This window comes from Lithobates pipiens, unplaced genomic scaffold, assembly GCF_037356315.1.
Source record: "Lithobates pipiens isolate NorthernLeopardFrog02 unplaced genomic scaffold, aLitPip1_a1.2 Scaffold_19, whole genome shotgun sequence".
NCBI lineage: Eukaryota > Metazoa > Chordata > Amphibia > Anura > Ranidae > Lithobates > Lithobates pipiens.
Window position 1 is genome coordinate 590652373 of NW_027507764.1, and position 17983 is coordinate 590670355.

The window sequence follows — 17983 nt, forward strand, 5'->3', positions numbered from 1 at the left end:
AGTGTGTTCTATCGGACCGTGTCGTTGGATATACTGACTGTGTGTGGTCTGCATCGGACTAATTCCGTCCGAATATCCGTCGGACCCAATTTTCCAACATGTTGGAAATATTTTCCGACCAACTGGGCCGATCGGACATACTCCGATCATGTGTAGAGAATTTTGATCAGACCAAGTGCCACGCATGCTCAGATCAAATTCCTACATCAAAGCTATTGGCTACTAGCCTGAACGTAGTCCCATCGTAACGAAATTACGTCATCACGTTCTGAAAGATCAGATTTTTCGCCAACTTTGTCCGACCGTGTGTATGCAACAGTTTCGGACAAAATCCGACAGATTTGGTTATTGAAATCTCCGACCGTGTGTACAGGGGCTAAGTCAGCCTCTGTGAATGCAAAGTGCAGTTCACACCACTGAAACACATATTTATGAATCGCTTTGGTTCTGCCCAGCCAGTCCCGTGGTCCACATACCCCTGCCAATAATTGAGCAGCCTGAAGGGGGCAGCACCATTCAAGCAGCGATGTCACTTACCTACTCATTGGCCCATCAATGAACAATGACATCACATTGTTGCGGTCCTTCTCCTGTTCCCCTTCAAAATACCTCCCCTTCCTGCCCCCCCAGTGCCTGAAAAATATAAGACAGAATGCACTGAGCAATGTTAAAATGCCCGAGCAGCTCACTGTGCCCATCCCCATTACCTGCCTGATTTATGCTGGCCAGGGGATGGCGGGCACATAATGTAAGGAAAGATTTCGGGCAGATATACCAGTTTGATTTCTAATATACATTTTATATTATTTATAATATTTTCATGAATTTAGAACTAGGCTGAAAGGTGTTTTTGTCATACCCGTCTGCAATTACACTTTAAAGACTTTATAAAGAATGCAACAAGAAATGTAAGGGTGCAATAAGGACGGCTAAGATAGAACATGAAAGCCACGTAGCGGAGGAAAGCAAAAAAAAAATCCCAAGAAATTCTTAAAGTATGTAAACAGTAAAAAAGGGAGGACAGACCGTATTGGCCCCATAAAGAATGAGGAAGGGCATCTGGTTACAAAGGATGGGGAGATGGTGAAGGTATTGTATTTATTCTTCTCCTCAGTCTTCACGAGGGAATCGGGGGGTTCGGTAACTAAAACTGCAGTGTTTATCCTAATGACACATCACAGGAAGCCCCTCCATGGTTAACAGAGGACAGAATTAGAAATCGACTTGGGAAGCTTAACATTAATAATTCACCGGGACCAGAAGGCTTGCACCCGAGGGTACTTAGGGAACTCGGTCAAGTAATTTGCCAGACCATTGTTCATAATTTTTACTGACAGTCTACTGACTGGAATGGTACCAGCTGATTGGAGAAAAGCCAATGTAGCACCAATATTTAAAAAGGGCTCAAAATACATCCCTGGGATTACAGACCAGTTAGCCTAACATCAATAGTATGCAAGCTCTTGGAGGGAATGATAAGGGGCTATATACAAGATTTTAGTAATGAGAACGGTATCATTAGCAGTAATCAGCATGGATTCATGAAGAATCGTTCTTGCCAAACCAATCTAGGAATAAAGGAAGGCCCGTAGATGTGGTGTATCTAGATAAAGGGAGGCCCGTAGACGTGGTGTATCTGGATAAAGGAAGGCCCGTAGATGTGGTGTATCTAGATAAAGGAAGGCCCGTAGACGTGGTGTATCTGGATAAAGGAAGGCCCGTAGACGTGGTGTATCTAGATAAAGGAAGGCCTGTAGACGTGGTGTATCTAGATAAAGGAAGGCCCGTAGATGTGGTGTATCTGGATAAAGGAAGGCCCGTAGATGTGGTGTATCTAGATAAAGGAAGGCCTGTAGACGTGGTGTATCTAGATAAAGGAAGGCCCGTAGACGTGGTGTATCTAGATAAAGGAAGGCCTGTAGATGTGGTGTATCTAGATAAAGGAAGGCCCGTAGACGTGGTGTATCTAGATAAAGGAAGGCCCGTAGATGTGGTGTATCTGGATAAAGGAAGGCCCGTAGACGTGGTGTATCTAGATAAAGGAAGGCCCGTAGATGTGGTGTATCTGGATAAAGGAAGGCCCGTAGACGTGGTGTATCTGGATAAAGGAAGGCCCGTAGACGTGGTGTATCTAGATAAAGGAAGGCCCGTAGACGTGGTGTATCTAGATAAAGGAAGGTCCGTAGACATGGTATATCTGGATTTTGAAAAAGCATTTGACACAATTCTCCATAAACCTTCACTGTACAAAATAAGGTTCCTTGGCATGGACCATAGGGTGAGTACATGGGTTGAAAACTGGCTACAAGGGTGAGTTCAGAGGGTGGTGATAAATGGGGGGTACTCGGAATGGTCGGGGATGGGTAGTGGGGTCCCCCAGGGTTCTGTGCTGGGACCAATCCTATTTAATTTGTTCATAAATGACCTGGAGGAGGGGGATGGGGGAAACAGTTCAATCTCTGTATTTGCGGACAATACTAAGCTAAGTAGGGCAATAACTTCTCCGCAGGATGTGGAAACCTTGCAAGAAGATCTGTATAAATTAATGGGGGGGAGGGGCAACTACGTGGCAAATGAGGTTTAATGTAGAAAAATTTAAAATAATGCATTTGGGTGGCGAAAATCTGAATGCAATCCATACACCGGGGGGAGAACCTCTGGGGGGATCTAGGATGGAGAAGGACCTGGGGGGGTCCTAGTAGATGATGGGCTCAGCAATGCCAAGCTGCTGCTAACAAAGCAACAGAATATTGGCATTAAAAAGGGGATCAACTCCAGAGATAAAACGATAATTCTCCCCTCTACAAGACTCTGGTCCGGCCACACCTGGAGTATACTGTCCAGTTCTGGGCACCAGTCCTCAGGAAGGATGTCCTGGAAATGGAGCGACTACAAAGAAGGGCAACAAAACTAATAAAGGGTCTGGAGGATATTAGTTATGAGGAAAGGTTGTGAGCTCTGAACTTATTCTCTCTGGAGAAGAGACGCCTGAGAGGGGATATGATTTCATTATATAAATACTGGACTGGTGACCCCACAATATATAAATACCGGACTGGGGACCCCACAATATATAAATACCGGACTGGTGACCGCACAATATATAAATACCGGACTGGTGACCCCACAATATATAAATACCGGACTGGTGACCCCACAATATATAAATACCGGACTGGTGACCCCACAATACATAAATACCGGACTGGTGACCGCACAATATATAAATACCGGACTGGTGACCCCACAATATATAAATACCGGACTGGTGACCCCACAATATATAAATACCGGACTGGTGACCCCACAATATATAAATACCGGACTGGGGACCCCACAATATATAAATACCGGACTGGTGACCCCACAATATATAAATACCGGACTGGTGACCCCACAATATATAAATACCGGACTGGTGACCCCACAATATATAAATACCGGACTGGTGACCCCACAATACATAAATACCGGACTGGTGACCCCACAATATATAAATACCGGACTGGTGACCCCACAATATATAAATACCGGACTGGTGACCCCACAATATATAAATACCGGACTGGTGACCCCCACAATACATAAATACCGGACTGGTGACCCCACAATATATAAATACCGGACTGGTGACCCCACAATACATAAATACCGGACTGGTGACCCCACAATACATAAATACCAGACTGGTGACCCCACAATATATAAATACCAGACTGGTGACCCCACAATATATAAATACCGGACTGGTGACCCCACAATTCATAAATACCAGACTGGTGACCCCACAATATATAAATACCAGACTGGTGACCCCACAATATATAAATACCGGACTGGTGACCCCACAATAGGGAGAAAACATTTTTTCACGGAAGGGAGTTTAACCACTTGCTTACTGGGCACTTAAACCCCCCTCAGTCCCAGACCAATTTTCAGCTTTCAGCGCTGATGCACTTTGAATGACAATTGCGCGGTCATACAACACTGTACCCAAATGACATTTTTATCATTTTTTTCCCACAAATAGAGCTTTCTTTTGGTGGTATTTAATTACAGCTTGGAGTTTTATTTTTTGCTAAACAAACAGTTAGTTTGTTATAAGATTTTGCAAACAGGTCATTTTTCTCCTTCATTGAAATGCGCTGATGAGGCGGCACTGTTGGGCACTGATAGGCGGCACTAGTGGGCACTGATAGGCACAGTTAAGGCAACACTAATAGGCACAGATAAGGTGGCACCGATAGGCACAGATAAGGCGGCACTGATGGGCAAAGATGGGCACAGATAAGATGGCACTGATAGGTGGCACGGATGGGTGGCACGGATGGGTGGCACTAAGGGGCACTGATAGGTATCACTGATAGATGGGACTGATGGGCACTGATAGGTGGCACTGATAGGTGGCACTGCTGGGCACTGATGGGCGGCACTGATGGGCACTGGTAGATGACACTGATGGGCACGGATATGTGGCACTGAGGTGCAGCAATGTTGTTGAGGCAGATTGTGGGCACTGATAGGTGGCACTGTGGGCACTGATAGGTGGCACTGTGGGTACTGATGTATGGCACTGTGGGCACTGATGTATGGCACTGTGGGCACTGATGTATGGCACTGATGTATGGCACTATGGGTACTGCTGGGTGGCACTTTTTTTAATATCTGGGTGGTACTGGCAGGGGGCAGGTGGGCACTGATAAGCTGGCCGTGATCGGGACTCATGTCCCGATCACGGCCGCCGGTGATCGGCTTTTTTTTTCTCTCCTCGCGCTGTCAGCGCGAGGAGGAAAAATAGCCAATTACAGGCTCTGTTTTGTCACATGATCAGCTGTCATTGGCTGACAGCTGATCACGTGGTAAGGGGTGGTAAGGGGTCGGAATCGCCGCAACATACAGGTATATACAATGTAATACTGACATATAATCACACACATAGGTTGGACTTGATGGACTTGTGTCTTTTTTCAACCTCACCTATTATGTAAAAAGTTATTACGTTTTTGACACTTTTTTTTAAGCAAAGACAGGATTATTGATTTTGGGTTGTTTTATGTTGCTGGCATAGTCTGTTTCTATTTTTTTCATGCCAAAATTTTTATAGTAGTAGTATTTATTGTTCTCATTTTATTGTTATGATCAATATTATTTTTGTTATTATCATAATTATGACTTATTTTTTTTATTAACAAGTGTTCATTGGTTTAGATTTGATTATTATTATTATTATTATTATTAATAATAATAATAATAATAACAATAATTTTTATATATTTATTTATTTACAACCAAAACTGTAAATGTATTTTATTGGGATTTTATGTGATGGACCAACACAAAGTGTCACATAATTGTGAAGTGGAAGGAAAATGATACAAATAAATATGTGAAAAGTGTGGGGGAGGGGCATTTGTATGACGCCCCCCGGAGTCAATACTTTGTGGAACCCCCTTTCTCTACAAGTCTTTTTGGGGGTGTCTCTACCAGCTTTGCCCATCTAGAGAGGACATTTCTGCCCATTCTTCTTCTTCTTTGTAAAATATCTCAAGCTCTGTCAGATTGGATGGAGAGCGTCTGTGATCAGCAATTTTCAAGTCTTGCCACAGATTCTCAATGGGATTTAGGTCTGGACTGTGACTGGGCCATTCTAACACATGAATATGCTTTGATGTAAACCATTCCATTGTAGCTCTGGCTGGATGTTTCGGGTCGTTGTCCTGCTGGAAGGTGAACCTCCGCCCCGGTCTCAAGTCTTTTGCCGACTCTAATGCCGCGTACACACGAGCGGAATGTCCGACAGAAAAAGTCTGACGGAAGCTTTTCATCGTATATTCCGATCATGTGTGGGCCTCATCTGACTTTTTTTTTTTTTTTATTCTGATGGACCTAGAAATAGAACATGTTCTAAATATTTCCAATGGAACCAATTCCTATGGAGAAATCCGCTCGTCTGTATGCTTTTCCGACGGACCAAAAACAACGCATGCTCTGAAGCAAGTACAAGACGGCAGCTATTGGCTACTGGCTATTGAACTTCCATTTTCTAGTCCCGTCGTACGTGTTGTATGTCACCGCGTTCTGGAGGGTTGAACTTTGGTGTGTTTGTGTGTACAGACGACAAAAAAAACCTTCAGAGTTTATTCCGACGGGAAAATCGGTTGTGTGTACGGGGCGTATCAGGTTTTCTTCTAAGATTGTCCTATATTTGTCTCCATCCATCTTCCCATCAACTCTGACCAGCTTCCCTGTCCCTGCTGAAGAAAACCATCCCCACCACATGATGCTGCCACCACCATGTTTCACGGTGGGGATGGTGTGTTCAGGGGGATGGGCGGTGTTAGTTTCCCCCACACATAGCGTTTTACTTTTAGGCCATAAAGTTGAATTTTGGTCTCCTCTGACCAGATCACCTTCTTCCACATGTTTGCTGCCCCCTCCCCCACATGGCTTCTCACAAACTACAAACAGGACTTCTTATGACTTTCTTTCTCCAATGTCTTTCTTCTTGTCACTCTTCCATAAAGGGCAGATTTGTGGAGAGACGACTAATAGTTGTCCTGTGGACAGATTCTCCCCCCTGAGCTGTGGATCTCTGCAGCTCCTCCAGAGTTACCATGGACCTCTTGGCTCTTCTCTGATGAATGCTCTCCTTGCCCGGCCCGGTCAGTTTAGGTGGATGGCCATGTAAGTCTTGCAGTTGTGCCATACTCTTTCCATTTTCCGATGATGGATTGAATAGAGCTCCGTGAGATGTTCAAAGCTTTTTTATAACCTAACCCTGCTTTATACTTCTCCATAACTTTATCCCTGACCTGTCTGGTGTGTTCCTTGGCCTTCATGATGTTGTTTGTTCACTAAGGTTCTCTAACAAACCTCTGAGGGCTTCACAGAACAGCTGTATTTATACTGAGATTACATTACACACAGGTAGACTCTATTTACTAATTAGGTGACTTCTGAAGGCAATTGGTTCCTCTAGATTTTAGTTAGGGGGTATCAGAGTAAAGGGGGCTGAATACAAATGCCCCCCCCCCCCCCCACACACACTTTTCACAGATTTATTTGTATCATTTATCATTTTCCTTCCACTTCACAATTATGTGACACTTTGTGTTGGTCTATCACATAAAATCCCAATAAAATACATTTACGTTTTTGGTTGTAACATGACAAAATGTGGGAAATTTCAAGGGGTGTGAATACTTTTTCAAGGCGCTGTATAAGCTGCGCTGCAGTGAGTCTTATCACTAAATTCAATTTATTATTATTATTATTATTATTAGTTATTACTTGAAATTATCTATTATTATTATTATTATTATTATTAATAATAATAATAATAATAATAATAATAATAATAATAATAAAATATTTTTTATTTAATTATTGGCTTTAAATTTATGATTAGTATTATTTATTGGCTTAAAATATATTATTATTATTAATATTATTATTATTATTATTATTATTATTATTTATTTACTGGTTTAGAATGGGTTTTATGAGCTGCTCCTGTGTGGGTCTTATTATTAGAGTAAATAAAATGTATGATTATTATTTTTTAATCATAATTTTATTATTATTATTATTATCATCATTATTTATTGGTTTAGAATGGGTTTTATAAGCTGCTCCAGAGTGGGTTTTATCACTTGTAAATTAAATTTATGATTATCATTTGTAATAATATTTTTTTTATTTATTATTAGTATTATTATTATTATTTATTTACTGGTTTAGAATGGGTTTTATGATCTGCTCCTGTGTGGGTCTTATTATTAGAGTAAATAAAATGTATGATTATTATTTTGTAATCATAATTTTATTATTATTATTATTATTATCATCATCATTATTTATTGGTTTAGAATGGATTTTATAAGCTGCTCCAGAGTGGGTTTTTTCACTTGTAAATTAAATTTATGATTATCTTTTGTAATAATATTTTTTTTTATTTATTATTATTATTATTATTCATTATATATTTATTTATGAACTTAGCGTTTATTATGTTATTGGCTGCTTTTGGGAGGGGCTTCTTCCTGGAGTAAATTTAAAATCATTTGTTTTATTAAATCATTTATTGGGTGGGGGGTGGTAACGTGGATCGGGTGATTGTCACGTGCTGACCGCGTAGCGTTCTATGATGTCACACCTATTCCTATGTAGAGGGGGCGTCGCCGTATCGGCAAAAAAATGGCGAAAAAAACGGATTGACGTGGGACGTCTGTGTTCCAAAACCCTCAATGCCAACCACTGATTAGAATCCAGATGGGGTTGCCCAGCACAGGTCAGAAAAAAAAAAAAAAGAATGAGGCGTTTTAAGGGTTGCCGTATTTTAAATGTGCGCATATCGGCCTTGGCGCAAAAACAAATTCTTCTTCTGAGTCCGAATATAATTCGTCGCAAAGCGTGAAAATTCCTCTGGGGGGGAAAGGAAATTGAAGGAAATTAGTAATATTGGATTAAATCTGATCACTGGACGGCTTTAATGAGTTAACGAGATTATAGTGCTGGGTGCTCGCTGTACAGACGCACACACATAGAAGGTCCTTTCTTCTCTGCGCATATCTCTGTCCCATCCCCCCTCCCCCCCCCCCCTTCAGCATCTCAGGAATAAAAAATTAGAGCGGGTGACTTTGTGGTGCTCCTCGTGTCCCAGCCTAGCCGGAATTATCATAGTGGAATTATAGGGGGTTTTAGTTAGATGACTTTTTGATTCCTTTCTTAGACAATAGCTGAAATAGCTGTACAAACTCCTCCAACGCGTTTCGGCCTCTCAGGTCATAACAACTTCCCGCCCCGGTGACGTCATATCACGCCGTGGACTTTGAGTGGTGATATCTGGATTAGGGTTGTCCCGATACTGATACTAGTATCCGCTATCGAGACCAATACAGGGCATTTGGGCGAGTACTTGGGGACCATGGGGGGGCTGGCGAGCACAAGCAGGGGCAGAGAACACGGGAGACGAACATCACGGGGGGGGGGGCGGAGAGCACAGAGGGGCTGGAGAGCAATGGGGGGAGGGGGTGGAAGAGCACTGAAAAAAATTTTTTTTAATTGCTGCATAAATATCGTGTGACATAACAAATTGCAACAATCGCCATTTTCATTTTATTCTCTAGGGTCTTTTCTAAAATATATATATATATATATATATATATATATATCTATATATATATAGATATATATATATATATTTTATATTTTTATATATATATATATATATATATATATATATATATATATATATATATATATATATATATAATTTATTTTTATATATATATATTTTATATTTTTATTTTTATATATATATATATATATATATATATATATATATATATATATATATATATATATATATATAAAATTTTTATATATATATTTTATAATTTTATTTATATATATATATATATATATATATATATATATATATATATATATATATATATATATAATTTTTTTTATATATATATATATATATATATATATATATATATATATATATATATATATATATATATATATATATATATATTTTTTTTTATATATATATATATATATATATATATATTTTTTTTATTATTTATTTATATATTTTATATATATTATATATTTTTTTGGAATTTTGTATAGCTGTATTTCACTACGGTTTGCGCTGGTTTTTCTCTGTGGACTACTGACAGTCGGAGGTTCTCAGAGACCTCTTAGCCCTTGTACACACGGGTCGGACATTCCGACAACAAAATCCGTCGGATTTTGTCCGAAACTGGCGTTGTATACACACGGTCGGACAAAGTTGTCGGAAAATCCGATCGTTCGGAACGCGATGACGTTATTTCGTTAGGACGGGACTACGTTCAGGCTAGTAGCCAATAGCTTAGGTGTAGGAATTTGATCTGAGCATCCGTGGCACTTTGTTCCGATCGGAATTCTCTACACACGATCGGACAAAGTCCGATCGGATCACGTTGTCTAAAAGTTTTACAGCCCAGCTCTAAATAAAACTTTGTCGGTCGGATATTGCGACGGAAACCGTCCGATGGAGCCCACACGCACAGTCGGATTTTCCGACAACACGGTCCGATCGGACATTTTCCGTCGCAATGTCCGACCGTGTGTACAAGGGCTTAGTCTGAGCACTGGGTTTTCCCGAGCTGTCCATCGGAGCTGAGGTCGCAGCGCTGTCTCCAGTTTGTTTTTGATTCCTTTAGTCCCTCCTCACCATAACCTGTATGGATTATTCGGTCTTATTTGGGTTCCAAGCCCCACTCCATAGAAGCCATGGTTTCCGTACACTACACTGACGATGGCCACCAAGCCTGATAGAGCTGTATGCAGCGTGGCCCTCTAATATTTTTTCTATATTTGCATTTCACACCAGCAGTTCTGGATGAAGATCTGGCCAATGGGGTGTAGAGGAATGATTTTCATGGCTCCCCAAAAAATGAGGAATAGTCCTCTTATTTTTGGCATACCGTATTTATCGGCGTATAACACACACTTTTTCCCCCTTAAAATCCACGATTTCTGGGCTCTAGGCGGCTTTCGGCCGCCTTTGGCCCTTCTTGGCGGCTTTTGGCCGCCTTCGGCCCTTCTCGGCGGCTTTCGGCCGCCTTCGGCCCTTCTCGGCGGCTTTCGGATGCCTTCAGCCTTTCTCGGCGGCTTTCGGATGCCTTCAGCCTTTCTCGGTGGCTTTTGGCCACCTTCGGCCTTTCTCGGCGGCTTTCGGATGCCTTCGGCCTTTCTCGGCGGCTTTCGCCCGCCTTCGGCCCTTCTCGGTGGCTTTCAGCCGCCTTCGGCCTTTCTCGGTGGCTTTCAGCCGCCTTCGGCCTTTCTCGGCAGCTTTCGGATGCCTTCAGCCTTTCTCGGTGGCTTTTGGCCACCTTCGGCCTTTCTCGGCGGCTTTCGGATGCCTTCGGCCTTTCTCGGCGGCTTTCGCCTGCCTTCGGCCCTTCTCGGTGGCTTTCAGCCGCCTTCGGCCTTTCTCGGTGGCTTTCAGCCGCCTTCGGCCTTTCTCGGCAGCTTTCGGATGCCTTCAGCCTTTCTCGGTGGCTTTCGGCCGCCTTCGGCCCTTCTCGGTGGCTTTCGGCCACCTTAGGCCCTTCTCGGCGGCTTTCGGCCCTTCTCTGTGGCTTTTGGCCGCCTTCGGCCCTTCTCGGTGGCTTTCGGCCACCTTAGGCCCTTCTCGGCGGCTTTCGGCCCTTCTCGGTGGCTTTCGGCCACCTTAGGCCCTTCTCGGTGGCTTTCGGCCGCCTTTGGCCTTTCTCGCCGGCTTTTGGACGCCTTCGGCCTTTCTTGGCGACTTTCAGCCCTTCTTGGCGGCCGAAAACCGCAGAGAAAGGCAGAGAGCGGCCGAAAGTCGCCAAGAAGGGCCGAGAGTGGCCGAAAGCTGCCGAGGACGGCCGAAGGTGACCGCGAACTACCGGGCGCCGCTGAGATACACAGGACATCTCAGCGGCGCCATTTTTAAGAATAAAAGGCAAGGCTGCAATGAGGACAGGCTGCATGACAAGGCTGCAAATGACACTGACGAGGCTTCAGATGGACACTGATAAGGCTGCATTGATGGGCACTTAAGTGTAAGTTTTTTTTCCTTAAATTTCCCTCCTAAAAGTTTTTTTCCTTAAATTTCCCTCCTAAACTTGGGGTGCGTGTTATACGCCGATAAATACGGTATGTGATGGAGCAAGACATGGGAATATCTTCTGTTTTAGATGGGCTAGGACTTGATGATGCTGGACGTCAGGAGGGAAGTGGGGCGGGGGGGTTCCATCTGCGTTGCTGCAGCTTCTAATGCACATTGTGAGAAGTTTACAGTGTGCGGTGGAATCGGGGGAAGCCGTTTCAGTCCAGAGGAGAAGAGCCGCTACAACTGCGCAAGTGTGAAGGGGTCGCCATTAGCAATTTAGTTTCTCAGATAAAACTGCAGCTGTGCCGAAATGACCATGAGATGGCGCTACTGTGCTGTCCTTCACCTTCGTTTTCTTTCCTTGTTTGCAGGTCACCGGACTGAGCCTGACCAGCGGACAGGACCAGCTGATCGTCCTGCACACCCAGAAACACGACGACATGGCGTTCTGCCTGCAGAGGGCGGAGCTAGGTGGAGAAAACCACGTGGGAGAACTGGTGGGGATTCTGACACATCACTTCAAATTGTAAGTGCGCTTATAATCTATATATATATATATACAGTATATATGAATGAATGACTTGTATAGCGCTACCTATGCTAACTGAATCGCCTCAGGGATATATATATATATCAAAATTATTTCTTGCGAGATTTATGTCGGCTCAGGACTGATGGTTGTCCACATACAATCAGATTGTACAGTCTACGGTACTGAGCCATGGTCTCCATTGCACTAGGGCAGGACAAGGGGTGGACAGGAGGGGCAGGAGGGGCGGCCGCCCTGGGCGCAGCGGTTTACTGTATGGATGGGGGCGCCAGTGAGCTCATTCGGATACAAGGCATTTTGACAAGCAGATTGCTGCTGGGGGTAACAACTAACAATGAAGGAGGGGAGGGGGGGGGGGGGGTAGTGTGGCTTCTTTGTCCTGGGCGCTGGATGGCCTCGCCCCAGATTGCGCAGACACATTACCATCAAATCAATCATAAAAACTAGATAAGATCGTATGACACAATCCTGGGGAGAGCTGGGAAGTTCTCATGGAAGTCTGAGCGGATTGTAAAGTCTGTGACGCAATTGTACTACAATGACCATAAGAAGAATATAGGGGAGAAAGCTTTGAAAAGCAGCACATGACCGGCTTCGGATTCTGAGCTGCTATTGGACAATCCAATCACGCCAGCAAATAAACAGAAATTAGCTGCGTATTCGTACCTGGCAACTTTCCTGATCTCTCCCGGTAATTCCAGCTTTTCGTGTGGTTAATTGGCTTATCTCTGGACTATAGCTCATGCCAGGCTGACGCAGATACTTCACATACCAACGTAATACAGGATTCCTTCCTTAAGACTGTTGCCCGCATTCTCCACCACGACCGAGATGTGGAGAACGGAAACACAAAGCAAATGCCGCCACAACAGTGCGGAACAGGGCAGTTCATCATCCATTCACCTTTATCGGCAACTACTGAGCACGCCTCCGCTTCTTCTTCTCCACCTTCCTCGAGCACCACTGACCACACCCTCCTGTCTTCATCATTTACCCACCTTCATTGACCACCACTGATCACACCCTCCCTTCTTCATCATTTACCCACCTTCATTGACCACCACTGACCACACCTTCCTGTCTTCATCATTTACCCACCTTCATTGACCACCACTGACCACACCCTCCCTTCTTCATCATTCACCCACCTTCACTGACCACCACTGATCAGGCCCTCCCTTCTTCATCATCCACCCACCTTCATTGACCACCACTGAAAACGCCCTCCTTTCTTCATCATTTACTCACCTTCATTAACCACCACTGACCACACCCTCCCTTCTTCATAATTTACCCACCTTAATTGACCACCACTGACCACACCCTCCCTTCTTCATCATTCACCCACCTTCACTGACCACCACTGACCACACCCTCCCTTCTTCATCATTCACCCACCTTCACTGACCACCACTGACCACACCCTCCCTTCTTCATCATTCACCCACCTTCACTGACCACCACTGACCACACCCTCCCTTCTTCATCATCCACCCATCATTCCTCCATTGACCACCACTGATCACACCCTCCCTTCTTCATCATTCACCCACCTTCACTGACCACCACCTCCCTTCTTCATCATTCACCCACCTTCACTGACCACCACTGACCACACCCTCCTTTCTTCATCATTCACTCATTTTCATTGACCACCACCTCCCTTCTTCATCATTCACCCACCTTCACTGACCACCACTGATCATGCCCTCCCTTCTTCATTATTCACCCACCTTCACTGACCACCACTGATCACGCCCTCTGTTCTTCATCATCCCCCCATCATTCATCCACCTTCATTGACCACCACTGATCACGCCCTCCCTTCTTCATCATTCAACCACCTCCACTGACCACCACTGATCACGCCCTCCCTTCTTCATCATTCATCCACCTCCACTGACCACCACTGATCACATCCTCCCTTCTTCATCATCCACCCATTTTTATCAACCACCCATCATTCATCCACCTTCACTGACCACCACTGATCAGGCCCTCCCTTCTTCATCATTTACCCACTTGAATTGACCACCACTGACCACACCCTCCCTTCTTCATCATTCACCCACCTTCACTGACCACCACTGATCAGGCCCTCCCTTCTTCATCATCCACCCACCTTCATTGACCACCACTGAAAACGCCCTCCTTTCTTCATCATTTACTCACCTTCATTAACCACCACTGACCACACCCTCCCTTCTTCATAATTTACCCACCTTAATTGACCACCACTGACCACACCCTCCCTTCTTCATAATTTACCCACCTTAATTGACCACCACTGACCACACCCTCCCTTCTTCATCATTCACCCACCTTCACTGACCACCACTGACCACACCCTCCCTTCTTCATCATTCACCCACCTTCACTGACCACCACTGATCACATCCTCCCTTCTTCATCATCCACCCATTTTTATCAACCACCCATCATTCTTCCACCTTCATTGACCACCACTGATCACGCCCTCCCTTCTTCATCATTCATCCACCTCCACTGACCACCACTGATCACGCCCTCCCTTCTTCATCATTCATCCACCTCCACTGACCACCACTGATCACGTCCTCTGTTCTTCATCATCCCCCCATCATTCATCCACCTTCACTGACCACCACTGATCACGTCCTCCCTTCTTCATCATCCACCCATTTTTATCAACCACCCATCATTCATCCACCTTCACTGACCACCACTGATCAGGCCCTCCCTTCTTCATCATTTACCCACTTGAATTGACCACCACTGACCACACCCTCCCTTCTTCATCATTCACCCACCTTCATTGACCACCACTGAAAACGCCCTCCTTTCTTCATCATTTACTCACCTTCATTAACCACCACTGACCACACCCTCCCTTCTTCATAATTTACCCACCTTAATTGACCACCACTGACCATGCCCTCCCTTCTTCATCATTTTCATCAGAGCTATGAGTAAGCACTACTGCTAGTGCGAAACGTCAGCTCTTTTGTCTGCTGTGTTCTTTGCTTTTTGATGTGATTTTTTAAATAAAAATAGACGATTTTTTCCAGAAGTGCGGCAGTCCAGAGTCTATTTTCATTTATTTCTTCATCATTTACCCACCTTAATTGACCATCACTGACCACGCCCTCCCTTCTTCATCATTCACCCACCTTCACTGACCACCACTGACCACACCCTCCCTTCTTCATCATCCACCCATCATTCCTCCATTGACCACCACTGATCACACCCTCCCTTCTTCATCATTCACCCACCTTCACTGACCACCACTGACCACACCCTCCCTTCTTCATCATCCACCCATCATTCCTCCATTGACCACCACTGATCACGCCCTCCCTTCTTCATCATTCACCCACCTTCACTGACCACCACCTCCCTTCTTCATCATTCACCCAGGTTCACTGACCACCACTGATCACGCCCTCCCTTCTTCATCATCCACCCACCTTCACTGACCACCACTGATCATGCCCTCCCTTCTTCATCATTCACCCACCTTCACTGACCACCACTGATCATGCCCTCCCTTCTTCATTATCCACCCATCTTTATCAACCACCCATCATTTATCCACCTTCATTGACCACCACTGATCACGTCCTCTGTTCTTCATCATTCACCCACCTTCACTGATCACACCCTCCTTTCTTCATCATCCCCCCATCATTCATCCACCTTCATTGACCACCACTGATCACGCCCTTCCTTCTTCATTATCCAGCTGGAATAGAACAGAAGAACTCTGGATAGCCACACTCCAGATCAGATAAAGTGAATTGTGCCTTTATTGTTTCCACTAAAAAAACCTTCACATCATACAAATCACAACAGCAAAGGGAAAAAGAATATAGAAAAAAAATGTTGACGCGTTTCACGCTAAAATTAGCGCTTACTCATTCTTCATCATCCACCCACCTTAATTGACCACCACTGACAACACCCTCCCTTTTTCATCATTTACCCACCTTCATTGACCACCACTGACTACACCCTCCCTTCTTCATCATTGACCCACCTCCACTGACCACCACTGATCACATCCTCCCTTCTTCATCATCCACCCATTTTTATCAACCACCCATCATTCTTCCACCTTCATTGACCACCACTGACTACACCCTCCCTTCTTCATCATTGACCCACCTCCACTGACCACCACTGATCACATCCTCCCTTCTTCATCATCCACCCATTTTTATCAACCACCCATCATTCTTCCACCTTCATTGACCACCACTGATCACGCCCTCCCTTCTTCATCATTCAACCACCTCCACTGACCACCACTGATCACGCCCTCCCTTCTTCATCATTCATCCACCTCCACTGACCACCACTGATCATGCCCTCCCTTCTTCATCATTCAACCACCTCCACTGACCACCACTGATCACGCCCTCCCTTCTTCATCATTCAACCACCTCCACTGACCACCACTGATCACGTCCTCCCTTCTTCATCATCCACCCATTTTTATCAACCACCCATCATTCTTCCACCTTCATTGACCACCACTGATCACGCCCTCCCTTCTTCATCATTCAACCACCTCCACTGACCACCACTGATCACATCCTCCCTTCTTCATCATCCACCCATTCTTATCAACCACCCATCATTCTTCCACCTTCATTGACCACCACTGATCATGCCCTCCCTTCTTCATCATTCAACCACCTCCACTGACCACCACTGATCACGCCCTCCCTTCTTCATCATTCATCCACCTCCACTGACCACCACTGATCACGCCCTCCCTTCTTCATCATCCACCCATTTTTATCAACCACCCATCATTCATCCACCTTCATTGACCACCACTGACCACACCCTCTCTTCTTCATCATTCACCCACCTTCCTCAACCATCACTGACCTCGTCTTCCCTTCTTCATCATCCACCCATCTTCATTAACCAATAACTACCCATCATTCATCCACCGTCATTGTCTACCACTGACCACACCCTCCCTCCTTGCCCTGGGTGCTAGATGAAGCTATCCCGCAACTGCAGTGCTCAACTGTTGGTGGTGTAGGAATGTGTCACCGAGGAAAAATCAGCATATTGCACTGTGAAGCTCCTGGATCCCGGAGCATCGGTCGGTCTGTCTGGTCCAATAATAATAATAAAATAATAATAATAATATAAAAAATAATAATTATAATAATAATATAAAATACAAATAATAATCATATAAAATAAATCATAATAATATAAAATAATAATAATAATAATAATATAAAATAAATAATGATCATATTAACAAATTATAATATAAAATGATGATGATGTTTATTATTATTTATCATCATCATCATCATTTTATATTGTTATTTTTGTATATTATTATTATTATTTATTTTATAATAATAATAATAATAATATAAATAATATTAATATAAAAATGATTATGATGATAAATAATAATAATAATAATAATAAATATCATCAACATCATTTTTTATAATTCTATTTTTTTTATATTATTATTATTATTATTATTTGTATTTATTTATTTTTTTATTATTAATAAATAATAATAAATAATAATCATTTAAAATAAATATTAATAAATTGATGATAAAAATAATAAGGTCACAGGTCACGTTCCACTCACCAGCCCCCCGCAGATCCCCTGCCTTTACAGGGTAGCCGTGTTTAGTAGACCCGGCCCATGCGGGACATGCCTGGTACTAAACGGGTTACTCCAGAGCAGCGTCTGGGTTTGTAAATATATATATATATAAAAATAAAAAAAAACATCCAATTACACTTTTGTTGGGAATAATTAA

At 43.6% G+C, this 17983-nt stretch overlaps 1 protein-coding gene across 1 annotated transcript in view; it reads left to right on the plus strand.

The window, feature by feature from the left end:
- LOC143998131 (unconventional myosin-Ig-like) overlaps window positions 1-17983 on the plus strand; it is a 307651-nt gene that overhangs the window by 245592 nt on the left and 44076 nt on the right. Inside the window, exon 21 of the mRNA XM_077493873.1 lies at window positions 12010-12164. Within this exon, the coding sequence (XP_077349999.1) occupies window positions 12010-12164 (155 nt within the window). The remainder of the gene's footprint in view (window positions 1-12009; window positions 12165-17983) is intronic.